The 27,239-nt window shown below is 62.0% G+C and overlaps 1 protein-coding gene across 1 annotated transcript in view; it reads left to right on the top strand.

The window, feature by feature from the left end:
• Nucleotides 1–13,091: 13,091 nt before the first annotated feature.
• Nucleotides 13,092–27,239, top strand: part of LOC140393207 (uncharacterized) — a 36,314-nt gene continuing 22,166 nt past the window's right edge. The window contains exon 1 of the mRNA XM_072479426.1: nucleotides 13,092–13,377. Coding sequence (XP_072335527.1) covers nucleotides 13,323–13,377 — 55 coding nt within the window. The 5' untranslated portion in view covers nucleotides 13,092–13,322. The remainder of the gene's footprint in view (nucleotides 13,378–27,239) is intronic.

Raw genomic sequence — 27,239 nt, forward strand, 5'->3', positions numbered from 1 at the left:
GATGAGTCTGTCCCCTTCCAGGTGGAGAGCGACGCATCAGAGGTCGCCCTCGCCGCTACCCTCAATCAGGCAGGCAGGACAATATCGTTTTTTTCGCGAACCCTCACCACCTTCGAAATTCGACACTCCTCAGTCGAAAAGGAATCCCAAGCCATCGTGGAAGCCGTGCAGCACTGGAGGCACTACCTCGCTGGTAGGAGGTTTACCCTCGTCACCCACCAACGATCGGTAGCCTTCATGTTCGATAATAAGCTGTGGGGCAAGATCAAGAATGATAAGATCTTGAGGTGGAGGATCGAACTCTCCACCTATAATTACAATATAGTATATCGTCCTGGGAAGCTCAATGAACACCCAAATGCCCTGTCCCGTGGCACATGCGCCAGCGCGCAGGATGACCGACTACGTGCTATCGACGATGTCCTCTGCCACTCGGGGGCCACCCGGCTTCTCCACTACATCAAGGCCCGCAACCTGCCCTACTCCATTGAGGCGATCAGAGCTATGACCAGGGACTGCCAAACATGTGCGGATTGTAAACCGCACTTCTATCGACCGGATAAGGCCCACCTGGTAAAGGCATCACGGCATTTTGAGTGCCTCAGTATCGATTTCAAAGGCCCCCCCCTCCAACAACCACACCACATATTTCCTCAACATCATCAACGAGTTCTCCCGCTTCCCCTTTGCAATCCCTTGCCCCGACATGACCACGGCCACCGTCATTAAAGCCCTCCATAGGGTCTTCAACCTGTTTGGTTTCCCCACGTACCTTCACAGTGACTGGGGCTCATCGTTCATGAGGGACGAATTGCGTCAGTACCTGCTAAGTAAGGGCATCGCCTCAAGCAGGACTACCAGTTATAACCCCGGGGGAAACGGGCAGGTGGAGAGGGAGAACGCGGCGGTCTGGAAGACCGTCCTCCTGGCCCTACGGTCTAGGAATCTCCCAGTTCCCCACTGGCAGGAGGTCCTCCCCGACGCACTCCACTCTATTAGGTCCCTACTTTGCACGGCCACAAACAAGAACGCTCATGACTGCCGATTTGGTTTCCCCAGGAAATCCACCTCCGGGGCCTCGCTTCCGTCCTGGCTGAAGACACCAGGGCCCATGTTGCTCCACAAACACGTCAGGAGCCATAAGTCCGACCCCTGGTCGAGAGGGTCCAGCTCCTACACTCCAACCACCAGTACGCATACATCGAACACCCCGATGGCCGACAGGATACGGTCTCCCTCCGGGACCTAGCACCCGCAGGTTCCACTACCACCGCCACCCTATCTTACCCTGCCCAATCTGCGCTGACCAGCGACCCCGCCCCTACATGGCACACGCACCCCCTCCCACCCACCATTCCCCCTTTACCGACCCACAGGAATGAAGCCCCAGAAGACATGCTCCCGGAGTCCACGTCTGTGCCTGCACCGGCGACTTCACTACCGATGCAAGCACGGCTGAGTTTGACGCCCGGGCCAGCCGCAATACCAGAGCTTTGGCGATCACAGCGCACAATCCGTGCACTGGATAGGCTGAACTTATGAACCCTTCACCCCCGCCGGACTTCATTTTTTTTAACAGGGGGTGAATGTGGTGAATGTATTGCTGTAACAATTCACCATGTGCATATCTGTATTACGCTGTTGCCCATGTGGGCTCCACCTATGGACCATTGTAAGGTATTACCTATGATGTAGCATGTTGGGGCCTGTGTGGGCTCTGCTCCTGGCTCCACCCCTTGAGGGGAGGTATAAAGAGCAGTCGCTCTGTAGGCGGCTCCCACTAACAGATCAGTCGCAGGCAGGCACTGTTCTAATTGATTAAAGCCACAGTTTACTTCTACTCCTGGTTTCGTGTGAATTGATGGTCGCATCAACCACTCACTGCATGGAAAGTTTGCCCCCGTGTCTCCATTGTTTCTTTTGCAAATTACCTCAAATCTGTGACCTCTTGTGCTCAAACCTCCCACCAGTGGGAATAGTTGTTCCCTATCTATTCGGTCTAGACCCCTCATGATTTAGCCATGAGCCTTCATAATAAGAGTGCTTCATAAAATGATGGTGGGAGGTAGTAATTCTAACCTAATCCCAACACGGGAAACTGATATGAGTGGGTCGGTCACACGTTTTGTACCCTGCCTGGTGTTATTCCCATTGGAATCACTATACCGGGTGGCAAACCAGAAGCCGTCAGTTTTTCGTTGGACCGCAGGACGTTTTGTCCTAGTCTCCATTACAGAGAAAGAAAATCACAGCAAGGTTGGCTTCCGAGAATTTCCAGATTTGATGTGATGATCATGCCATAGCAACAGACATGAAGTGAAATGTCTACCCATGATCACAAGGGCGGCGCGGTTGCAAGGGGCGGCACGATTGCACAGTGATTAGCACTGCTGTCTCACAGCTCCAGGGTGCCGGGTTCAATTCCTGCCTCGGGTGACTATCTGTGTGGAATTTGCACTTTCTCTCCGTGTCTGCGTGGGTTTCCTCCGGTTTCCTCCCACAGTCCAAAGATGTGCAGGTTAGGTGGACTGGCCATGCTATATTGCCCTTAGTGTCCAAAAAGGTTAGGTGGTGCTACTGGGTTACGGGGATAGGGTGGAGGTGTGGGTTAAGCAGGGTGCTCTTTCCAAGGGCTGGTGCAGACCCGATGGGCCGAATGGCCTCCTTCTGCACTGTAAATTCTATGATGCCAGTTAATAATAATAATCTTTATTAGTGTCACAAGTAGGCTTACATTAACACTGCAATGAAGTTACTGTGAAAATCCCGTAGTCACCACACTCTGGCGCCTGCTCGGGTACACTGAGGGAGAATTCAGAATGTCCAATTTGACCAGTCTGTCCAATCTAAAACATAAATAAGAACAATATCTGTTTGTTACAAAATTGACCAAAACTTTGCCTTTTAAAAAAAAATCATTTGCCCTTTCTTCATTTCTAGTTTGTTGATCTTAATTTAACTATTTTTTAACATGGATGCCTCAACTGGCAAGATAGCATGATGACAAAGCACTAATTCTGCATTATTGATCAGCAGGCTGGCGAAGGTTGAAAGCAGAGTACAGATACTAATGGGCAGACAGAAAACCAAACAAACCAAGGGAGAGCTGAACAAGAGGAAGAGAAAAGTTAAGCTATTGAGAGAAAGTAAGAAAAGAGAGCAAAGAGATGAAAAAGAGCAAGTGAGGCAGAGACAAGGAGACTTTTTCTGGTTAACTATCGGCGTAACAGTCAGAACCATTGTGGTGAATGTATTCACCAGAATAAGTTGTCTGTAGAGTATGGTAATTATATGATCCCTTTGCCATGTAGTGTACTGGAACCCTGGTGGGCTCTGCCTCTGGCTCCGCCCCTCCGGACGGTATATAGACCGGCCGCCTGGGGCGGCGCTCAGTTGTTACAGCGATCTCAGGCAGGCAAGTTCTTGTGTAATAAAGCCTATGTTCTCTCGCTCTCATCGTCTAGCAGTGGATTAATGGTACATCAATTTATTACACAACGACATCACTATGGAAGCCGCTCTGAAGCCTGATAAATTGGAACTCGACGCACGAGCAGCAGAAGCTAAGGAAATCTTCTCCCACTGGCTGCGCTGTTTTGCGGCCTACCTCGACTCCTCTGCAACGCCTCCCTCCGACGCCCTCAACCTGCGCCTCCTCCACGCCCGGGTGAGCCACCGAATCTCGGGTACGATTCAGGACGCAGCCACGTACGTCGCGGCAGTTGCGATTCTAAAGAGACAGTTTGTGAAGCCCGTGAACGAAGTGTTCGCGCGGCACCTCCTCACTACCCACCAACAATGCACCGGGGAATCGCTGGACGAATATCTGGAGAACCTGACTCTACTTGCCTGCAACTACAAGGATGTGAAGGCTGACGAGCACCTGAAACTGATGATCCGGGACACCTATGTTGCTGGGTCTAACTACGTCCGGCATCGACTGCTGGAAAACGCGGCCACGGACCTACAGGACGTGGTAAAGCTAGCCTCCTCCTTAGAGGTGGCCTACCAGAGCCTCAGCGCGATCCCGGCAGACCCAGCGAACACCTCGTGGGCACCACAGTCGCGGCCTTCACCAGACCCGACTACGTCCCAGGCCTGTGCCACGTGGCTGCCCGTTCCGCCCGGGGGACTGCCTTGCTACTTCTGCGGTCAGGGCCAACACCCCCGGCAGCGTTGCCCAGCCCGCACCGCGACATGCAGCAACTGAGGCAAAAAGGGACATTTTGCCAGAGCCTGTCTGGCCCAATCCAAAGCCCCAAAGTCGAAAGCGTACCAGGCCTGACCCACGGACTCACAGGTCCGCAGACCCCACAATATGGCTGCGTGCCTGCCGGCACCACCCCCTTCAGACGCGTCATCCACCTCGTGCAGCTCGTGGGGGCAGCCATATTGGCCGACAACTTCAGCACCAACCGACACGTGCGACCGATGGGGGCGGCCATCTTGGTCGTCATCTCCGACCCAGCCCAACTCATGCGACACGTGGGGGCCGCCACCTTACGACACCGATACCTCCGACCACGCAGACTACCCGCAGCTCGGTGCAGTCACCCTCGACCAGTCACGACCAAAACACCTGAAGAACTCGATGATGGCCGTTCGGGTCAATGGGCACTAGACCCCCTGTCTTTTTAACTCCGGGAGCACAGAGAGCTTCATCCACCCCGACACGGTAATGCGCTGCTCCCTCCACATCTACCCCGCGTCCCAGACAATCTCCCTGTAGCGCACAAAGACTCCGTGAGACGAATAGAGTGAAGTTGATGAGGCTTTATTAAGCGTGTCTGTTCCCCCGCAGCTCGATAGTAAACTGGCCTGTGGGGGAAGACTCCGGCTTCTTATACTCCGCCTTCAGGGCGGAGCTAGAGGTCAACGGCCAACCAGGACCCGGGATCTGTCAGCCAATGACATTAGGGCTTCCAGTCCCACATGACCCCCAATACATACTACCACATTCACCCCTTGTCAAAAATGAACCCGGCGGGGTGACGCTTCGTATGGTGGTAAGGGTTTACAGGGCTGGTCCTGGGAGGATAAAACATTCACATGGCAATACAGTATTGGACAATTTTGTCCTGTTGCAACTATTTACAGAGGGTATAGGAAGTAAAGCAAAACGTTCTTGTGAAAAGTCCATATTTAGTTTTAGATCGACGCCACGAGTCGGTCGGGTGGTCTGGTCGTCCGTGTCGATCGCCTCGGCCCCGGTGGTGGTGGCGCTTGTACCGGTGTTGTCGCCTCCTGGAGCCTTACGGTTTCAGCTTGGGCTTTATTCTTGGTCGGTGCTGAGGGGAGGGTAACCGATCCTCCTGGGAAGGGGGCGGTCGCGGGGTGCGGTGGTGGCAGGAAGGGGGGGGTTGGGTTGATGGTGTCGGGGGGGGTGTGCGTGTTGCCGGCGGGCGCCAGATCCCGCAGGGAGACTGTGTCCTGTCGGCCGTCGGGGTACTCCACGTAGGCGTACTGGGGGTTCGCGTGGAGGAGGTGAACCCTTTCGACCAACGGGTCCGCCTTATGTGCCCGCACATGCTTTCGGAGCAGGATGGGTCCTGGGGCCGCCAGCCAGGTCGGCAGCGACGTTCCAGAGGAGGACCTCCTAGGGAAAACAAGGAGACGCTCATGAGGCGTTTGATTAGTGCTCGTACATAATAACGACCGGATGGAGTGGAGAGCGTCCGGGAGGACCTCCTGCCACCGTGAAACTGGGAGGTCCCTGGACCGTAGGGCCAGTAGGACGGCCTTCCAGACCGTGCCGTTCTCCCTCTCTACTTGCCCGTTCCCCCGGGGGTTGTAGCTGGTCGTCCTGCTTGAGGCTATGACCTTGCTGAGCAGGAACTGGCCACTCATGAAAGAGGACCCCCTGTCGCTGTGGACGTAAGCGGGGTAACCGAACAGTGTGAAGATGCTGTTCAGGGCTTTAATGACTGTGGCCGCGGTCATGTCAGAACAGGGAATGGCAAAAGGGAAGCGGGAGTATTCGTCCACCACATTAAGAAAATATGCGTTGCGGTCGGTGGAGGGGAGGGGCCCTTTGAAATCGAGACTGAGGCGTTCAAAGGGGCGGGAAGCCTTAATCAGGTGCGCTCCATCTGGCCTGAAAAAATGCAGCTTGCATTCCGCGCAGATGTGGCAGTCCCTTGTGACTGTACGGACTTCCTCTAAAGAGTATGGGAGATTGCGGGACTTGATGAAGTGGTAAAACCGAGTGACCCCCGGGTGGCAGAGGTCCTCGTGGAGGGTTTGGCAGCGGTTAATTTTTGCATTGGCACATGTGCCGCGGGATAGGGCATCGGACGGCTCGTTCAGCTTTCCGGGACGATACAAAATCTCATAGTTGAAGGTGGAGAGCTCGATCCTCCACCTTAAGATCTTGTCGTTTTTGATTTTGCCCCGCTGTGCATTATCGAACATGAAGGCTACCGACCGTTGGTCCGTGAGGAGAGTGAATCTCCTGCCGGCCAGGTAATGCCTCCAATGTCGCACAGCTTCCACTATTGCTTGGGCTTCCTTTTCTACTGAAGAGTGGCGGATTTCTGAGGCGTGGAGGGTCCGGGAGAAAAAGGCCACGGGTCTGCCCGCTTGGTTAAGGGTGGCCGCTACAGCTACGTCGGAGGCGTCGCTCTCAACCTGGAAGGGGAGGGACTCGTCGATGGCGCGCATCGTGGCCTTTGCGATATCCGCTTTGATGCGGCTGAAGGCCTGGCAAGCCTCTGTCGACAGAGGGAAGGTCCTGGTCTGTATTAGGGGGCGGGCCTTGTCTGCGTGGGGGACCCACTGGGCGTAGTATGAAAAGAACCCCAAGCAGCGTTTCAGGGCTTTTGGGCAGTGCGGGAGGGGAAATTCCATGAGTGCGCGCATACGTTCGGGGTCGGGGCCTATTATCCCATTGCGCACTACGTAGCCCAGACTGGCTAGTCGATCGGTGCTAAAAACGCACTTGTCCTCGTTGTACGTGAGGTTCAAGGCTTTGGCGGTCTGGAGGAATTTTTGGAGGTTGGCGTCGTAGTCCTGCTGATCGTGGCCGCAGATGGTTACATTGTCGAGATACGGGAACGTGGCCCGCAACCCATGTTGATCAACCATTCAGTCCATCTCCCGTTGGAAGACCGAGACCCCGTTTGTGACGCCAAAAGGGACCCGCAGGAAATGGTATAATCGCCCGTCTGCCTCGAAGGCTGTGTACTTGCGGTCATTTGGGCGGATGGGGAGCTGATGGTAGGCGGACTTGAGGTCCACGGTGGAGAGGACTTTATATTGGGCAATCCGGTTGACCATATCGGATATGCTGGGGAGAGGGTACGCGTCTAGTTGTGTGTACCTGTTGATGGTCTGGCTATAGTCAATGACCATCCTTTGTTTCTCCCCTGTCTTCACTACTACCACCTGCGCTCTCCAGGGACTATTGCTGGCCTGGATTATGCCCTCCTTTAGTAGCCGCTGGACTTCGGACCGAATGAAGGTCCGGTCCTGGGCGCTGTACCGTCTGCTCCTAGTGGCGACGGGTTTGCAATCCAGGGTGAGGTTCGCAAACAAGGACGGTGGTTGCACCTTGAGGGTTGCGAGGCCGCAGATAGTGAGTGGGGGTATTGGGCCGCCGAATTTGAACGTAAGGCTCTGTAGATTGCATTGGAAATCTAATCCCAGCAAGGTGGGGGCACAGAGTTGGGGAAGGACGTTTAGTTTGTAGTTTTTGAACTCCCTCCCTTGCACCGTTAGGGTAACTATGCAGAATCCCTGGATCTGTACGGAGTGGGATCCTGCAGCTAGGGAAATCTTTTGTGCGCTGGGATAGGTGGTCAAGGAACAGCGTCTTACCGTGTCGGGGTGTATAAAGCTCTCCGTGCTCCCAGAGTCGACTAGGCATGGCGTCTCGTGGCCGTTTATTAGCACCGTTGTCGTCGTCGTCTGGAGTGTCCGGGGCCGAGCTTGATCGAGCGTAATTGAAGCGAGACGTGGTTGTACTAGTGGAGTGGGGTCCGTTGTTGCCGTCCAAGATGGCGTCGTGGATGGACAAAATGGCCACCCCCATACATCGCACGTGGCTGGGGGGTCACAAGATGGCGGCGGGGGTGGACAAAATGGCCACCCCCATGCGTCGTACAGGTCTGGGACGGTCCAAGATGGCGGCGCCCCTCCTCCCCTCATGGTGGCCGGGACCCAAAATGCCGGCGTCTGCGGGTCGCACATCGGCGCCCCTCCTCCCCTCGTGGTGGCCGGGACCCAAAATGGTGGCGTCTGCGGGTCGCACATGGTGTGCTGGGGGGCTGGGGAGCGCTAGGACCGCGAGCGCTAGGACCGCGAGCGCTAGGACCGCGCGGAGCTACCTCACCGGGGACAGCGGTGGTCGGGGCCCAAGTAGGTGGCGCCGGCGGGTCAGGCGTGGGGCGCGGGGTGGGGGTTAGGGTGGCGTTAGGGACGCGCAAAACTCCCTCCTCTCCGTGGAGAGTGTTGGCCGGGACCCAAAGCGGTAGCGCCGGCGGCGGGTCATACATGGGCTGCGGGGAGGGGGGTTGGGGAGGGTAAGCGGCGTGCAGAGCTCCCAGTTCTCCCGGGACCGCGGTGGTCGGGACCCAGAGCGGCTGCGCCTGCGGGTCGTACATGGCGTGCTGGGGGGTTTGGGGCGCGTAAACTGCTTGCAGGGCTCCCTGAGCTCCCGGGACAGCGGCGACGTCTCGGGACCGGCACACAACCGCATAATGGCCCTTTTTCCCGCAGCTTTTGCAGATAGCTGCGCGGGCCGGGCAGCGCTGTCGGGGGTGTTTCGCCTGGCCGCAGAAATAACAGCGGGCGCCCCCGGTGCGACTCGGCGTTTGGACCGCGCAAGCCTGTGGGGTGTCCGGGGGGGGGTAGGGGGTTTGCCGCGACGGGTACGTACGGGGCCCAATGGGTTGCCGCGCGGTCGGGGCCATAGGCGCGGGTATTACGCGCGGCCACGTCTAGGGAGGCTGCTAGGGCCCGTGCCTCTGAGAGTCCTAGCGACTCTTTTTCTAGAAGTCTTTGGCGGATTTGGGAGGATTGCATACCTGCCACAAAAGCATCGCGCATTAACATGTCCGTGTGTTCGTTTGCGTTCACCGACGGGCAGCTGCAGGCTCGTCCCAAAATCAGCAGCGCGGCGTAGAATTCGTCCATCGATTCTCCGGGAGCTTGCCGTCTCATCGCGAGCTGGTAGCGAGCGTAGATTTGGTTAACTGGGCGGACATAGAGACTTTTCAGTGCTGCGAACGCCGTCTGGAAATCCTCCGAGTCTTCGATGAGGGAGAAAATCTCCGTGCTCACCCTCGAGTGCAGGACCTGCAGTTTTTGGTCTTCTGTGACCCGGCCGGTGGTCGTTCTGAGGTAGGCCTCGAAGCAAGTCTGCCAGTACTTGAAGACTGCTGCCGTGTTCACTGCGTGGGGGCTGATCCTCAGGCATTCCGGAATGATCCTGAGCTCCATAGTCCTTTTTAGGCACGCTTAATAAATTGTAGCGCACAAAGACTCCGTGAGACGAATAGAGTGAAGTCGATGAGGCTTTATTAAGCGTGTCTGTTCCCCCGCAGCTCGATAGTAAACTGGCCTGCGGGGGAAGACTCCGGCTTCTTAAACTCCGCCTTCAGGGCGGAGCTAGAGGTCAACGGCCAACCAGGACCCGGGATCTGTCAGCCAATGACATTAGGGCTTCCAGTCCCACATGACCCCCAATACATACTACCACACTCCCTTGCTTCCGGATCCCATTCGGTACAGATCCGGGGGTACTGTGTTGCGAACCTCGCGATACAGGGCGCTGAGTACGTCTATTTTAAACTGTATGTCCCCTCACCTCTGCGCACCCCTACTGCTTGGACTCGGCTTCCAATGCAGTCACCGAAGCCTGACACTAAAGTTCGGCGGACCCATACCCCCTCTCACTGTATGTAGCCTCTCGACCCTTAAGGTTGCCCCCCCTTCGCTCTTTGCTAACCTCACCCCCGACTGTAAGCCCGTCGCCACCAGGAGCAGGCGGTACAGTTCGCAAGACTTGGCTTTCATTAAGTCGGAGGTCCAGCGACTCTTGAGGGAGGGGGTCATCGAGGCCAGCAACAGCCCCTGGAGAGCAAAGTGGTGGTTGTCAAGTCCGGGGAAAAGAATCGGATGGGTGTGGACTACAGCCAGACCATTAACCGATTCACGCAACGTGACCCCGCATAGCGGAGATGGTCAACCAGATCGCACAGTACCGGGTGTTCTCCATGGTCGGTCTGAGGTCTGCCTCCCACCAGCTCCCGATCTGCCTGGAAGATCGCCACTACACTGCTTTTGAAGCAACCGGCCGACTCTTCCACTTCCATGGGTCCCTTTCGGCGTCACTAATGGGGTCTCGGTTTTTCAGAGAACGATGGGCCGAATGGTGGACCAGTATGGGTTGTGGGCTACATACCCGTACTTGGACAATGTTACCATCTGCGGCCATGATCAGCAGGACCACGGCGCCAACCTCCAGAGGTTCCTGCAGGCCGCCCAATCCCTCAACTTCACATATAACAAAGAGAAGTGTATTTTCCGCACAACCCAGCAAGCCATCCTCAGCTATGTTGTGGAAAACGGAGTCCTAGGGCCCGACCCCGACCGCATGCGCCCCCTCATAGAACTTCCCTTTCCCCACAGCCTTAAGGCACTCAAACGCTGCCTGGGGCTCTTTTCCTACTACGCCCAGTGGGTCCCCAACTCTGCGGACAAAGCTCGCGCACTTATCAAAGCCACTATATTCCCCCTGACGGCTGAGGCCGCTCGGCCTTCAGCCCCATCAAAGACGATATTGCCAAAGCCGCGATACATGCAGTGGACGTGTCCGTCCATTTCCAGGTAGAGAGTGATGCGTCAGACGTCGCCCTGGCCACCACACTCAACCAGGCGGGCAGGCCTGTAGCCTTTTTTTCTAGAACCCTCCACGCCTCCGAGATTCAACACTCTTCTGTCGAGAAGGAGGCACAAGCCATAGTGGAAGCCGTGCGGCACTGGAGGCACTACCTAGCCGGTAGGAGGTTCACCCTCGTCACCGACCAGCGGTCGGTCGCCTTTATGTTTGACAACACACAACGGGGCAAAATAAAAAACGACAGAATCTTGAGGTGGAGAATCGAACTCTCCACCTACAATTACGATATTAAGTATCGTCCTGGGGAGCTCAACGAGCCCCCAGATGCCCTGTCCCGCGGAACATGCGCCAGCGCGCAAGACGACCGACTTCGGGCTATCCACATTGACCTCTGTCACCCGGGGGTCATTCGGCTTATCCAGTTTATTAAAACCCGCAACCTGCCCTACTACTCCACCGAGGAGGTCAAGGCCATGACCAGGGATTGCCAAGTCTGTGCAGAGTGCAAACCGCACTTCTACCGGCCAGACAAGGCCCACCTGGTAAAGGCCTCCCGGCCCTTTAAGCGCCTCAGTATCGACTTCAAAGGGGCCCTCCCTTCCACCAACTGTAATATATACTTCCTGACTGTCATCGACAAAAACTCCTGCTTCCCCTTTGCTATCCCATGTCCCGACATGACCTCGGCCACCATTATAAAGGCACTGCACAGCATCTTCACCCTGTTCGATTTCCCTGCATACGTCCACAGTGACAGGGGCACCTCGTTCATGAGCGATGAGCTGCGTCAGTATCTGCTCAGTAAGGGCATCGCCTCGAGCAGGACTACGAGCTACAACCCGCAGGGAAACGGGCAGGTGGAGAGGGAGAATGCGATGGTGTGGAAGGCTGTCCTTCTTGCCCTTCGGTCTAGAAGTCTCCCGATTCCCCACTGGCAGGAGGTCCTCCCCGATGCACTCCACTCCATTAGATCGCTCCTCTGCACAGCCACGAACGAGACCCCTTACGACCGTTTGTTTGTCTTCCCTAGAAAGTCCATCTCCGGGGTCTCGCTTCCATCCTGGCTGACAACTCCGGGACCTGTCCTTCTCCGGAAGCGTATGAGGAGCCAGAAGACCGACCCCCTGGTCGAGAGGGTCCAGCTGCTGCACGCCAACCCCCAATACGCCCACGTCGCACACCAAGACGGACGGCAAGATACGGTCTCCCTCTGGGACCTGGCCCCTGCTGAATCCCATGCCAACGCGCCCCCCACTGCCTACCACCCAGCCCCCCAACCCTTTACGCCCCCTCGGGGCTCCTGTACTGTCCCGAGCCCACGCTGCCGCCATCCATCTCCCCCTTACCGCTAACCACCACCCACCTGCCTACCCCACTCCTCAACCGTCGCCGACACTCCGGACCGAAGCTCCAGACAACACGCTCCCGGAGTCAACGACCACGTCGGCAGCACCCGCCGCACCATCAGGGCTGAGGAGGTCAAATACAACAGTCCAGCCTCCAGACAGACTGAACATTTGATGACCCCACTTCACCCCCATTGGACATCATTTTTTTAACAGGGGGTGAATGTGGTGAATGTATTCACCAGAATAAGTTGTCTGTAGAGTATGGTAATATGATCCCTTTTCCACGTAGTGTACTGGAACCCCGGTGGGCTCCGCCTCTGGCTCCACCCCCCCCCCCCCCAACTCGGTATATAGACCGGCCGCCTGGGGGCGGCGCTTAGTTGTTACAGCCATCTCAGGCAGGCAAGTTCTTGTGTAATAAAGCCAATGTTCTCTCACTCTCATCGTCTAGCAGTGGATTAATGGTACATCAACCATCCAGTGCATGTGTATTTCATTCACATTTTGGATGGTCCACAGAGGAAGTTTGCAATTCTGGGCAACCGCTGTGGAATCCTATCTGGGAACTTAAGCAGGGGATCCTTACCTGGGAATTCTCCAGTGCATCTTTGGGGTACAAACCCCCAATCCTTTGCTGATGGGGCAGTCAGAGGTTAAGCCCCATACAGTTATATCACAATACAGAAACTCCCTCCCTAACAGCACTGTATGTACCTACACCACATTGTGTACTACGGTTCAAATTGGAGTCACCCCACCTGCAATCTCAAGGGAAATTAGGGCTGAGCAATAAATGTTGGCTTTGCCAGCAGTGCCCAATCCCATGGGGAGAAAAAAAACTCCACCAAAGAGCTTTCATTTGGCAGCAGGAGCGTCAAACAATCAAGTGATTGTTAATAGGTCATTGCTAGTAAGGAGAATTTAGCCTTGGGCGAATCGACCTAATTCTATCCAACAGTATTGATCCCAGCTCTATGTTTGTGTGTGTACATAGATGTTTTATTTTTAAAGAGGGCTGCTCTTTCAACCGATACGGAGGCGGTGCCAGACTTTATTGCAATTCGATTGCAGAACGTGTGCGTGGATTTCCGCATTGTACTTTCAATTGAACTGATCTCCCGTAATACAGCAACATGGCGTGGAAGGTCAGTTTCCCCGGAATTGTAGTGCTGTGTCTCATCATCAATGGTAAGTTTTATTACATGTGGAACTCGAGTGGGGGGTGGGGGACCGTGTGTCTTTTCAGTGGGAAACGGGAAGCAGGTGCACAGATCCTTCAGGAGCTGATCCAAACAGTGCAGGTTACCCAGTCCCAGCGGGAACTCTGTTCTATTCCTAACCCCGGTGTTTTGCAGATACTGTGCTTAAACGTCCAGAGATATGTTTCCACTGTCCCCGAAGGAGGTCATTTCTCTTTTCAGTGAGAGACGGAAGAAATGGCAATAATTTAAACTTGACTTTTTTTTTGGGGGGGGGGGGGGGTGGTGGTGTGTATTAAGTATCTACTCACTGGGGAGACTGACAGTGATCGGACTTTGGTCTTGGGCACGTGCCATCCCCCCCGGAACCAACTCCATTGTAACCAACTATTGTAGCTAAAACTTCCTTCACTTTCGTTTTCATGACTTCCTTGTTTCAGAGAGGAAGGGTTTATTTTTTGTTGTTGATGTTTATGATGTGTGCCTTAAATTTTGCGGCGTATTTGTCCCCAGGGACACGGACAATCTCCAATCCAAGTACCGAGCCTCCAGTAGATTTGGGAGACGAATGAATTAAATTCGCGCCTGAGTGCAATGCTTCGTCTCTCCTAAACCTCTTTGATCTCAGCCCCCCCGCCCATAAAAACGAGCCCCGCCCTTTTAAATGAGGAGCTTCCGGAATGCACTGGTTCTCTTCAGAGTCACAGAATTGGTACAGAAGGAGGCCATTCGGCCCATGTCTGCACCAGCTCTCCAGTGCCATTCTCCTGCCTCTTTCCCCGTACCCCTGCACATTCTTTCTATTCAAATAATCATCTAATGCCCTCTTAAATGCCTCGATTGGACCTTCCTCCACCACACTTGCAGTGCATTCCAGTCACAATCCACTCGTGTGAAAAAGTTTTTTTTTTCTGGCATCACATTTGCTTGTTTTGCAAATCACTTTAAATCTGTGCCCTCTCGTTCTTAACCTTTTACGTTTCTCCCTCTCAACTCTATCCCAATCCCCTTGTGATTTAAATTAAACTAATTTGTCAGGGGGATGGGAAAACGAGCTGTAGTCCAGAAGCCAGTGTTGAGTAGTGGGGTACTGAGGAGGGTATCAAGGTCGCAGGAGTGCACCGGCAGACAGGAAGGTGGGTTGAAGTGTGTCTACTTCAATGCAAGGAGCATCCGGAATAAGGTAGGTGAACTTGGAGCGTGAACTGGTACTTGGGACTACGATGTTGTGGCCATTATGGAGACATGGTTAGAACAGGGACAGGAATGGTTGTTGGAAGTCCCAGGGTATAGATGTTTCAGTAAGAGTAGGGAAAGTGGTAAAGGAGGTGGAGGAGTAGCATTGTTAATCAAGGATCGTTTAACGGCTGCAGAAAGGCAGTTCGAAGAAGATCTGCCTACTGAGGTAATATGGGCTGAAGTTAGAAATAGGAAAGGAGCGGTCACGTTGTTAGGAGTTTTCTATAGGCCCCCAAATAGTAATAGACATGCGGAGGAAGAAATTGCAAAACAGATCATGGATAGGTGTGGGGTCTCGGGGTAGTTGTCATGGGTGACTTTAACTTTCCAAATATTGATTGGAACCTCTATAGGTCAAACAGTTCGGATGGGGCAGTTTTTGTACAGTGTGTGCAGGAGGGTTTCCTGACACAATATGTGGATAGGCCGACAAGAGGTGGGGCCACATTGGATTTGGTACTGGGTAATGAACTGGGCCAAGTGTTAGATTTGTTTGTGGGAGAGCACTTTGGAGATAGTGAACACAATTCGGTGTCTTTCACTATTGCAATGGAGAGGGATAGGGCCATACGGCAGGGCAAGGTTTAGAATTGGGGGAGGGGTAATTAAGATGCGCTTCGGCAAGAATTAGGGAGCACAAGATGGGAACAGAAACTGTCAGGGAAAGGCACAAATGAAAAGTGGAGCTTGTTCAAGGAACAAATACTGTGTGTCCTTGGTAGGCATGTCCCTGTCAGGCAGGGAGAAAATGGCCGTGTGAGGGAACCATGGTTCACAAAAGAGGTTGAATGTCTTGTCAAGAGGAAAAAGGAAGCGTATGTAAGGATGAAAAACAAGGTTCAGTTGGGTCACTTGAGGGTTACAAGGTAGCAAGGAATGAGCTTTAAAAAAAAAAAGGGCTTAGGAGAGTTAGGAGGGGGCATGAGAAGTCCTTGGCAGGTCGGATCAAGGAAAACCCCAAGGCTTTTTACTCTTATGTGAGAAATAAAAGAATGAACAGGGTGAGGTTAGGGCCAGTCAAGGACAGTAGTGGGAACTTGTGCATGGAGTCAGAAAAGATAGGAGAGGCGTTGAATGAATACTTTTTTTCAGTGTTCACCAAGGAGAGGGGCCATGTTTTTGAGGATGAGAATGTGATACAGGTGGGTAGGCTGGAGGAGGTAGATGTTCTGAAGGAGGATGTATTAGCAATTTTGAAAAACCTGAGGGTCGACTAGTCCCCTGGGCCAGATGGGATATATCCTAGGATTCTTTGGGAGGCAAAGGATGAGATTGCAGAGCCTTTGGCTTTGATCTTTGGGTCCTCACTGTCCACGGGGATAGTGCCAGAGGACTGGAGAGTGGCGAATGTTGTTCCTCTGTTCAAGAAAGGGAATAGGAATGACCCTGGTAATTTTAGGCCGGTTAGTCATACTTCGGTGGTCGATAAGTTAATGGACAAGGTCCTGAAGGATAGGATTTATGACCATTTGGAAAGATGCAGCTTAATCCGGGATAGTCAACACGGATTTGTAGAGGGTAAATGTTGCCTCACAAATTTGATTGAATTCTTTGAGGAGGTAACTAAGTGTGTAGATGAAGGTAGAGCAGTTGATGTCGTATACATGGATTTTAGTCAGGCGTTCGATAAGGTTCCCCATGGTTGGCTCATGAAGAAAGTAAGGAGGTATGGGATAGAGGGAAATTTGGCCAATTGGATAAGTAACTGGCTATCACATAGAAGACAGAAGGTAGTGGTGGATGGAAAATTTTCAGACTGGAGACCAGTTACCAGCGGTGTACCACAGGGATCAGTGCTGGGTCCTCTGCTATTTGTGATTTTTATCAATGATTTGGAGGAGGGGCCTGAAGGGTGGGTCAGTAAATTTGCTGATGACACCCAAGATTGGTGGAGTAGTGGATGAGGTGGAGGGCTGTTGTAGGCTGCAGAGAGACATTGATAATATGCAGAGCTGGGCCGAAAAATGGCAGATGGAGTTTAACCCTGATAAGTGCGAGGTGATTCATTTTGGTAGGAAAAATTTGAATGCAGATTACATGGTCAAAGGCAGGGTTTTGAGGAATGTGGAGGAACAGAGAGATCTTGGGGTTCATGTCCACAGATCTCTGAAAGTTGCCACTCAAGTGGATAGAGCCGTGAAGAGGGCCTATGGTGTGTTAGCGTTTATTAACAGGGGGCTTGAGTTTAAGAGCCGTGGGGTTATGCTGCAACTGTACATGACCCTGGTGAGACCACACTTGGAATATTGTGTGCAGTTCTGGTCACCTCACTATCGGAAGGATGTGGAAGCATTGGAAAGGGTGCAAAGGAGATTTACCAGGATGCTGCCTGGTTTGGAGGGTAGGTCTAATGAGGAAAGAATGAGGGAGCTAGGGCTTTTCTCTTTGGAGCGGAGGAGGATGAGAGGCAACTTAATAGAGGTTTATAAGATGATGAGGGGGATAGATAGAGTGGATGTTCAGAGACTATTTCCTCAGGTGGATGTAGCTGTTACAAGGCGGCATAACTATAAGGTTCAGGGTGGGAGATATCGGAGGGATGTCCGAGGTAGGTTCTTTACGGTTAGGGTGTGGAATGGACTGCCTGCTGTGATAGTGGAGTCGGACACTTTCGGAACTTTCAAGCGGTTATTGGACAGGCACATGGAGCACACCGGAATGACAGGGAGTGGGATAGCTTGATCTTGGTTTCGGACAAGGCTCGGCACAACATCAAGGGCCGAAGGGCCTGTTCTGTGCTGTACTGTTCTATGTTCTTATGATTTTCAACATCTCTAACAGAGTCGCCTTTCTTCCAAGGAGAACAGTCCCAACCCCTCCAATCTATCCTCATAGCTGAAGTTTCACATTTTTGGAAAGTTTTTCTGTGCTCTCTTCAATGCGTTTACATCCTTAGTGTGGCGCCTAGGACTGTGCACACTATTCTGGCTGAAGTCCAACTAGTGTCTTGTGTAAGTTCAGCAAACCTCCTTACTCTATGCCACAATTAATAAAGACTAGAATATATAAGCTTTATTAACTGCTCTCTCCACCTCTCTCCACATACACCTTGGTCTCTCTGCTCCTGCACACTTTAAGAATATTACCCCTTGGGGGTCGGGAGGGAGAGCGAGTTGGGCTTGGGGGTCGGGAGGGAGAGCGAGTTGGGGGGTAGGGAGGGAGAGCGAGTTGGGGGGTAGGGAGGGAGAGCGAGTTGGGGGTAGGGAGGGAGAGCGAGTTGGGGGGTAGGGAGGGGGAGCGAGTTGAGGGGTAGGGAGGGGGAGCGAGTTGAGGGGTAGGGAGGGGGAGCGAGTTGAGGGTGAGCGAGTTGTGGGGTAGGGAGGGGGAGCGTGGTTGGGGCGAGGTTGGGGGGGGGTGGGAGCGAGGTTGGGGGGGGGGTGGGAGCGAGGTTGGGGGGGGGGGGTGGGAGCGAGGTTGGGGGGGGGGGTGGGAGCGAGGTTGGGGGGGGGGGGGTGGGAGCGAGGTTGGGGGGGGGGGGGTGGGAGCGAGGTTGGGGGGGGGGGGGGGGTGGGAGCGAGGTTGGGGGGGGGGGTGGGAGCGAGGTTGGGGGGGGGGGGTGGGAGCGAGGTTGGGGGGGGGGGGTGGGAGCGAGGTTGGGGGGGGGGGGTGGGAGCGAGGTTGGGGGGGGGGGGTGGGAGCGAGGTTGGGGGGGGGGGGGTGGGAGCGAGGTTGGGGGGGGGGGGTGGGAGCGAGGTGTGGGGGGGGGGTGGGAGCGAGGTTGGGGGGGAGGGGGGTGGGAGCGAGGTTGGGGGGGGGGGGGTGGAGCGAGGTTGGGGGGGGGGGGTGGGAGCGAGGTTGGGGGGGTGGGAGCGAGGTTGGGGGGGGGGGGTGGGAGCGAGGTTGGGGTGGGAGCGAGGTTGGGGGGGGGGGGGGTGGGAGCGAGGTTGGGGAGGGGGGGTGGGAGCGAGGTTGGGGGGGGGGGGTGGGAGCGAGGTTGGGGGGGGGGTGGGAGCGAGGTTTGGGGGGGGGGGGTGGGAGCGAGGTTTGGGGGGGTGGGAGCGAGGTTGAGGGGGGAGGGAGTGAGGTGGGGGGAGGAGGGAGGGGGGGAGGAGGGAGGGAGGGAGGGAGGGGGGAGCGAGTTGGGCGTGGGGGGGAGGAGGGAGGGGGGGAGGAGGGAGGGAGGGAGGGAGGGGGGAGCGAGTTGGGCGTGGGGGGGAGGGGGGAGGGGGGGAGGGAGGGGGGTGGGGGGGGAGGGGGGAGGGGGGGAGGGAGGGGGGTGGGGGGGGAGGGGGAGGGAGGGAGGGTGGGGGGTGGGGGGGGGAGGGGGGGGGGGAGGGGGGGAGGGTGGGGGGGAGGGGGGAGGGAGGGGGGGGGAGGGTGGGGGGGAGGGGTGGGGGGGGAGGGAGGGGGGGGAGGGGGGAGGGAGGGGGGGGGAGGGAGGGGGGGGAGGGGTGGGGGGGGAGGGGGGAGGGTGGGGGGGGAGGGGGGGGAGGGGGGGGGAGGGGGGGGAGGGAGGGGGGAGGGGAGGGAGGGGGGGGGGGAGGGGGGGGAGGGTGGGGGGGAGGGGGGAGGGGGGGGGGGGAGGGTGGGGGGGGGGGGGGGAGGGTGGGGGGGGGGGGGGGGGAGGGTGGGGGGGGGGGGAGGGGGGGAGGGTGGGGGGGGGGAGGGTGGGGGGGGGGGGAGGGGGGGGAGGGTGGGGGGGGGGGAGGGTGGGGGGGGGGGGGGGGGGGAGGGGGGGGAGGGTGGGGGGGGGGAGGGTGGGGGGGGGGGGGGGGGGGAGGGTGGGGGGGGAGGGTGGGGGGGGGAGGGTGGGGGGGGGGGGGGGGGGGGGGAGGGGGGGGAGGGTGGGGGGGGGGGGGAGGGTGGGGGGGGGGGGGGGGGGGGGGAGGGTGGGGGGGGAGGGTGGGGGGGGGGGGGGGGGGGGGGAGGGTGGGGGGGGAGGGTGGGGGGGGGGGGGGGGGGAGGGTGGGGGGGGGGGAGGGTGGGGGGGGGGGGGGGAGGGTGGGGGGGGAGGGAGGGAGGGGGGAGCGGGGGGGAGGGAGGGAGGGGGGAGCGGGGGGGAGGGAGGGAGGGGGGTGCGGGGGGGAGGGAGGTAGGGGGGAGCGGGGGGGGAGGGAGGTAGGGGGGAGCGGGGGGGGGAGGTAGGGGGGAGGGAGGGAGGGGGGAGCGGGGGGGAGGGGAGGGAGGGGGGAGCGGGGGGGAGGGAGGGAGGGGGGAGCGGGGGGGGGGGAGGGAGGGGGGAGCGGGGGGGGGGAGAGCGGGGGGGAGGGAGGGAGGGGGGAGCGGGGGGGAGGGAGGGAGGGAGGGGGGAGCGGGGGGGAGGGAGGGGGGAGGGCGGGGGGGAGGGGGCGGGGGGGAGGGAGGGAGCGGGGAGCGGGAGGGAGGGGGGAGGGGGGAGGGGGGGAGCGGGGGGGAGGGGGGGGAGGGAGGGGGGAGCGGGGGGGGAGGGGGAGGGGGGAGCGGGGGGGAGGGAGGGAGGGGGGAGCGGGGGGGAGGGAGAGGGGGGAGCGGGGGGGAGGGAGAGGGGGGAGCGGGGGGGAGGGGGGGGGGGAGGGAGCGGGGGGGAGGGAGGAGGGGGGGGGAGGGAGGGAGGGGGGAGCGGGGGGGGGGGAGCGGGGGGGAGCGGGGGGGAGGGAGCGGGGGGGAGCGGGGAGCGGGAGGGGGGGGGAGGGAGCGGGGGGGAGGGAGCGGGGGGGAGGGAGGGAGGGGGGAGCGGGGGGGGGGAGGGAGGGGGGAGCGGGGGGGGGGGAGGGAGGGGGGAGCGGGGGGGAGGGAGCGGGGGGGAGCGGGGAGCGGGAGGGGGGGGGAGGGAGCGGGGGGGAGCGGGGAGCGGGAGGGGGGGGGGAGGGAGGGGGGAGCGGGAGGGAGGGGGGGGAGGGGGGAGCGGGGGGGAGGGAGGGAGGGGGGGGAGGGGGGGAGCGGGGGGGAGGGAGGGAGGGGGGGGAGGGGGGAGCGGGGGGGAGGGAGGGAGGGGGGGGAGGGAGGGAGGGGGGGAGGGGGGAGCGGGGGGGAGGGAGGGAGGGGGGGAGGGGGGAGCGGGGGGGAGGGAGGGAGGGGGGAGCGAGTTGGGGTAGGGAGGGGGGAGCGGGGGGGAGGGAGGGAGGGGGGAGCGAGTTGGGGTAGGGAGGGGGAGCGAGGGGGGGAGCGAGTTGGGGTAGGGAGGGGAGCGAGGGGGGAGCGAGTTGGGGGTAGGGAGGGGGAGCGAGGTTGGGGGGTAGGGAGGGGGAGCGAGGTTGGGGGGTAGGGAGGGGGAGCGAGGTTGGGGGGGGAGGGAGGGGGAGCGAGGTTGGGGGGGGGAGGGAGGGGGGAGCGAGGTTGGGGGGGGAGGGAGGGGGAGCGAGGTGGGGGGGAGGGAGGGGGAGCGAGGTGGGGGGGAGGGAGTGGGAGCGAGGTGGGGGGGAGGGAGGGGGAGCGAGGTTGGGGGGGGAGGGAGGGGGAGCGAGGTTTGGGGGGAGGGAGGGGGGAGCGAGGTTGGGGGTAGGGAGGGGGAGCGAGGGTGGGGGGGGGGGAGGGAGTGGGAGCGAGGTTGGGGGGGAGGGAGGGGGAGCGAGGTTTGGGGGGGAGGGAGGGGGGAGCGAGGTTGGGGGTAGGGAGGGGGAGCTAGGGAGGGGGAGCGAGGGTGGGGGGGGAGGGAGGGGGGAGCGATTTGGGGGGAGGGAGGGGGGAGCGATTTGGGGGGAGGGAGGGGGGAGCGATTTGGGGGTAGGGAGGGGGAGCGAGGTTGGGGGGGAGGGAGGGGAGCGAGGTTGGGGGGGAGGGAGGGGAGCGAGGTTGGGGGGGGAGGGAGGGGGAGCGAGGTTGGGGGGGAGGGAGGGGGAGCGAGGTTGGGGGGGGAGGGAGGGGGAGCGAGGTTGGGGGGGAGGGAGGGGGAGCGAGGTTGGGGGGAGGGAGGGGGAGCGAGGTTGGGGGGGAGGGAGGGGGAGCGAGGTTGGGGGGGAGGGAGGGGGAGCGAGGTTGGGGGGGAGGGAGGGGGAGCGAGGTTGGGGGGGGAGGGAGGGGGAGCGAGGTTGGGGGGGAGGGAGGGGGAGCGAGGTTGGGGGGGAGGGAGGGGGAGCGAGGTTGGGGGGGAGGGAGGGGGAGCGAGGTTGGGGGGGAGGGAGGGAGGGGGAGCGAGGTTGGGGGGAGGGAGGGGGAGCGAGGTTGGGGGGAGGGAGGGGGAGCGAGGTTGGGGGGAGGGAGGGGGAGCGAGGTTGGGGGAGCGAGGGGGAGGGAGGGGGAGCGAGGTTGGGGGGGAGGGAGGGGGAGCGAGGTTGGGGGGAGGGAGGGGGAGCGAGGTTGGGGGGAGGGAGGGGGAGCGAGGTTGGGGGGAGGGAGGGGGGCGAGGGTTGGGGGGAGGGAGGGGGAGCGAGGTTGGGGGGAGCGAGGGGGAGGGAGGGGGAGCGAGGTTGGGGGGAGGGAGGGGGAGCGAGGTTGGGGGAGGGAGGGGGGAGCGAGGTTGGGGGGAGGGAGGGGGAGCGAGGTTGGGGGGAGGGAGGGGAGCGAGGTTGGGGGGAGGGAGGGGGAGCGAGGTTGGGGGGAGCGAGGTTGGGGGGAGGGAGGGGGAGCGAGGTTGGGGGGAGGGGGGGGGAGCGAGGTTGGGGGGAGGGAGGGGGAGCGAGGTTGGGGGGGAGGGAGGGGGAGCGAGGTTGGGGGGAGGGAGGGGGAGCGAGGTTGGGGGGAGTGAGGGGGAGCGAGGTTGGGGGGAGGGAGGGGGAGCGAGGTTGGGGGGAGCGAGGTTGGGGGGAGGGAGGGGGAGCAAGGTTGGGGGGAGGGAGGGGGAGCGAGGTTGGGGGGAGGGAGGGGGAGCGAGGTTGGGGGGAGGGAGGGGAGCGAGGTGGGGGGGAGGGGGAGCGAGGTTGGGGGAGGGGGAGCGAGGGAGGGGGAGCGAGGGAGGGGGAGCGTGGTTGGGGGAGGGGGAGCGAGGGAGGGGGAGCGAGGTTGGGGGGACCGAGTTGGGGAGAGGTTGGGGGGGGAGGGAGGGAAGCGAGGTTGGGGGGGAGGGAGGGGGGAGCGAGGTTGGGGAGGGGGAGCGAGGTTGGGGGAGGGGAGGGGGGAGCGAGGTTGGGGGAGGGGAGGGGGAGCGAGGTTGGGGGAGGGGGGAGCGAGGTTGGGGGAGGGGGAGCGAGGTTGGGGGGACCGAGTTGGGGGAGAGGTTGGGGGGGGCGGGAGGGGGGGAGAGGTTGGGGGGGAGGGAGGGGGAGCGAGGTTGGGGGGGAGGGAGGGGGAGCGAGGTTGAGGGGGAGCGAGGTTGGGGGGGAGGGAGGGGGAGCGAGGTTGGGGGGGAGGGAGGGGGAGCGAGGTTGGGGGGGGAGGGAGGGGGAGCGAGGTTGGGGGGGGAGGGAGGGGGAGCGAGGTTGGGGGGGGAGGGAGGGGGAGCGAGGTTGGGGGGGGGAGGGAGGGGGAGCGAGGTTGGGGGGGGGAGGGAGGGGGAGCGAGGTTGGGGAGGGAGGGAGGGGGAGCGAGGTTGGGGGGGAGGGAGGGGGAGCGAGGTTGGGGGGGAGGGAGGGGGAGGGAGGGGGAGCGAGGTTGGGGGGAGGGAGGGGGAGCGAGGTTGGGGGGAGGGGGAGCGAGGTTGGGGGGGAGGGAGGGGGAGCGAGGTTGGGGGGAGGGAGGGGGGGCGAGGTTGAGGGGAAGGGAGGGGGAGCGAGGTTGGGGGGGAGAGGGAGGGGGAGCGAGGTTGGGGGGGAGCGAGGTTGGGGGGGGAGAGGGAGGGGGAGCGAGGTTGGGGGGGGGGAGGGAGGGGGAGAGAGGTTGGGGGGGAGGGAGGGGGAGCGAGGTTGGGGGGGGGAGGGAGGGGGAGCGAGGTTGGGGGGGAGGGAGGGGGAGCGAGGTTGGGGGGGGAGGGAGGGGGAGCGAGGTTGGGGGGGGGAGGGAGGGGGAGCGAGGTTGGGGGGGAGGGAGGGGGAGCGAGGTTGGGGAGGGAGGGAGGGGGAGCGAGGTTGGGGGGGAGGGAGGGGGGAGCGAGGTTGGGGGGAGGGAGGGGGAGCGAGGTTGGGAGGGAGGGAGGGGGAGCGAGGTTGGGGGGAGGGAGGGGGAGCGAGGTTGGGGGGGAGGGAGGGGGAGCGAGGTTGGGGGGGGAGGGAGGGGGAGCGAGGTTGGGGGGGAGGGAGGGGGGAGCGAGGTTGGGGGGAGGGAGGGGGGGCGAGGTTGAGGGGAAGGGAGGGGGAGCGAGGTTGGGGGGGAGAGGGAGGGGGAGCGAGGTTGGGGGGGAGCGAGGTTGGGGGGGAGAGGGAGGGGGAGCGAGGTTGAGGGGGAGGGAGGGGGAGCGAGGTTGAGGGGAACGGAGGGGGAGCGAGGTTGGGGGGGGGAGGGAGGGGGAGCGAGGTTGGGGGGGAGGGAGGGGGAGCGAGGTTGGGGGGGAGGGAGGGGGAGCGAGGTTGGGGGGGGGGAGGGAGGGGGAGCGAGGTTGGGGGGGAGGGAGGGGGAGCGAGGTTGGGGGGAGGGAGGGGGAGCGAGGTTGGGGGGGGAGGGAGGGGGAGCGAGGTTGGGGGGGGAGGGAGGGGGAGCGAGGTTGGGGGGGGGAGGGAGGGGGAGCGAGGTTGGGGGGGAGGGAGGGGGAGCGAGGTTGGGGAGGGAGGGAGGGGGAGCGAGGTTGGGGGGGAGGGAGGGGGAGCGAGGTTGGGGGGAGGGAGGGGGAGCGAGGTTGGGAGGGAGGGAGGGGGAGCGAGGTTGGGGGGAGGGAGGGGGAGCGAGGTTGGGGGGGAGGGGGAGCGAGGTTGGGGGGGAGAGGGAGGGGGAGCGAGGTTGGGGGGGGAGCGAGGTTGGGGGGGAGAGGGAGGGGGAGCGAGGTTGAGGGGGAGGGAGGGGGAGCGAGGTTGAGGGGAACGGAGGGGGAGCGAGGTTGGGGGGGGGGAGGGAGGGGGAGAGAGGTTGGGGGGAGGGAGGGGGAGCGAGGTTGGGGGGGGGGGGAGGGAGGGGGAGCGAGGTTGGGGGGGAGGGAGGGGGAGCGAGGTTGGGGGGAGGGAGGGGAGCGAGGTTGGGGGGGGAGGGTGGGGGAGCGAGGTGGGGGGGGAGGGAGGGGGAGCGAGGTTGGGGGGGGGGAGGGAGGGGGAGCGAGGTTGGGGGGGAGGGAGGGGGAGCGAGGTTGGGGAGGGAGGGAGGGGGGAGCGAGGTTGGGGGGGGAGGGAGGGGGAGCGAGGTTGGGGGGGAGGGAGGGGGAGCGAGGTTGGGAGGGAGGGAGGGGGAGCGAGGTTGGGGGGAGGGAGGGGGAGCGAGGTTGGGGGGGAGGGAGGGGAGCGAGGTTGGGGGGGAGGGAGGGGGAGCGAGGTTGGGGGGGGGGGAGGGAGGGGGAGCGAGGTTGGGGGGAGGGAGGGGGGGCGAGGTTGAGGGGAAGGGAGGGGGAGCGAGGTTGGGGGGGAGAGGGAGGGGGAGCGAGGTTGGGGGGGGAGCGAGGTTGGGGGGGAGAGGGAGGGGGAGCGAGGTTGAGGGGGAGGGAGGGGGAGCGAGGTTGAGGGGAACGGAGGGGGAGCGAGGTTGGGGGGGGGAGGGAGGGGGAGCGAGGTTGGGGGGGAGGGAGGGGGAGCGAGGTTGGGGGGGAGGGAGGGGGGAGCGAGGTTGGGGGGGGGGAGGGAGGGGGAGCGAGGTTGGGGGGGAGGGAGGGGGAGCGAGGTTGGGGGGAGGGAGGGGGAGCGAGGTTGGGGGGGGAGGGAGGGGGAGCGAGGTTGGGGGGGGAGGGAGGGGGAGCGAGGTTGGGGGGGGGAGGGAGGGGGAGCGAGGTTGGGGGGGAGGGAGGGGGAGCGAGGTTGGGGAGGGAGGGAGGGGGGAGCGAGGTTGGGGGGAGGGAGGGGGAGCGAGGTTGGGGGGAGGGAGGGGGAGCGAGGTTGGAGGGAGGGAGGGGGAGCGAGGTTGGGAGGGAGGGAGGGGGAGCGAGGTTGGGGGGAGGGAGGGGGAGCGAGGTTGGGGGGGAGGGGGAGCGAGGTTGGGGGGGGGGGAGGGGGAGCGAGGTTGGGGGGAGGGAGGGGGGGCGAGGTTGAGGGGGAAGGGAGGGGGAGCGAGGTTGGGGGGGAGAGGGAGGGAGAGCGAGGTTGGGGGGGAGAGGGAGGGGGAGCGAGGTTGAGGGGGAGGGAGGGGGAGCGAGGTTGAGGGGAACGGAGGGGGAGCGAGGTTGGGAGGGGGAGCGAGGTTCGGGGGGAGGGAGGGGGAGCGAGGTTGGGGGGGAGGGAGGGGGAGCGAGGTTGGGGGGGGGAGGGAGGGGGAGCGAGGTTGGAGGGGGAGCGAGGTTGGGGGGGGAGGGAGGGGGGAGCGAGGTTGGGGGGAGGGAGGGGGAGCGAGGTTGGGGAGGGAGGGAGGGGGAGCGAGGTTGGGGGGGAGGGAGGGGGAGCGAGGTTTGGGGGAGGGAGGGGGAGCGAGGTTGGGGGGGAGGGAGGGAGGGGGAGCGAGGTTGGGGGGAGGGAGGGGGAGCGAGGTTGGGGGGGAGGGGGAGCGAGGTTGGGGGGGAGGGGGAGCGAGGTTGGGGGGGAGGGAGGGGGAGCGAGGTTGGGGGGAGGGAGGGGGGGCGAGGTTGAGGGGAAGGGAGGGGGAGTGAGGTTGGGGGGGAGAGGGAGGGGGAGCGAGGTTGGGGGGGAGAGGGAGGGGGAGCGAGGTTGAGGGGGAGGGAGGGGGAGCGAGGTTGGGGGGGGGAGGGAGGGGGAGCGAGGTTGGGGGGGAGGGAGGGGGAGCGAGGTTTTGGGGGAGGGAGGGGAGCGAGGTTTGGGGGGAGGGAGGGGGAGCGAGGTTTGGGGGGAGGGAGGGGGGGCGAGTTGGGGGAGGGGTGGCGAGCGAGGTTGGGGGGGAGCGAGGTTGGGGGGGAGGGAGGGGGAGCGAGGTTGGGGGAATGGAGGGGGAGCGAGGTTGGGGGGGGAGGGAGGGAGGGGGAGCGAGGTTGGGGGGGAGGGAGGGGGAGCGAGGTTGGGGGGGAGGGAGGGGGAGCGAGGTTGGGGGGGAGGGAGGGGAGCGAGGTTGGGGGGAAGGGAGGGGGAGCGAGGTTGGGGGGTGGGAGGGGGGAAGGGAGGGGGAGCGAGGTTGGGGGGGAGGGAGGGGGAGAGAGGTTGGGGGGGGAGGGAGCGGGAGCGAGGTTGGGGGGGAGGGAGGGCGAGCGAGGTTGGGGGGGAGCGAGGTTGGGGGGGAGGGAGGGGGAGCGAGGTTGGGGGGAAGGGAGGGGGAGCGAGGTTGGGGGGGAGGGAGGGGGGAAGGGAGGGGGAGCGAGGTTGGGGGGGAGGGAGGGGGGAAGGGAGGGGGAGCGAGGTTGGGGGGAGGGAGGGGGAGCGAGGTTGGGCGAGCGAGTTGGGGGAGGGAGGGGGAGCGAGGTGGGGGGGAGGGAGGGGGAGCGAGGTGGGGGGGAGGGAGGGGGAGCGAGGTTGGGGGGGAGGGAGGGGGAGCGAGGTTGGGGGGGAGGGAGGGGGGAGCGAGGTGGGGGGAGGGGGAGCGAGGTGGGGGGGAGGGAGGGGGAGCGAGGTGGGGGGGGAGGGAGGGGGAGCGAGGTTGGGGGGGAGGGAGGGGGAGCGAGGTTGGGGGGGAGGGAGGGGGAGCGAGGTTGGGGGGGAGGGAGAGGGAGCGAGGTTGGGGGGGGAGGGGGAGCGAGGTTGGTGGGGGGAGGGAGGGGGTGCGAGGTTGGGGGGGAGGGAGGGGTGCGAGGTTGGGGGGGGGAGCGAGGTTGGGGGGGGGGGAGGGAGGGGGAGCGAGGTTGGGGGGGAGGGAGGGGGAGCGAGGTTGGGG

The sequence above is a fragment of the Scyliorhinus torazame genome, chromosome 16 (genome assembly GCF_047496885.1).
Source record: "Scyliorhinus torazame isolate Kashiwa2021f chromosome 16, sScyTor2.1, whole genome shotgun sequence".
In the NCBI taxonomy this organism is placed as follows: Eukaryota; Metazoa; Chordata; class Chondrichthyes; order Carcharhiniformes; family Scyliorhinidae; genus Scyliorhinus; species Scyliorhinus torazame.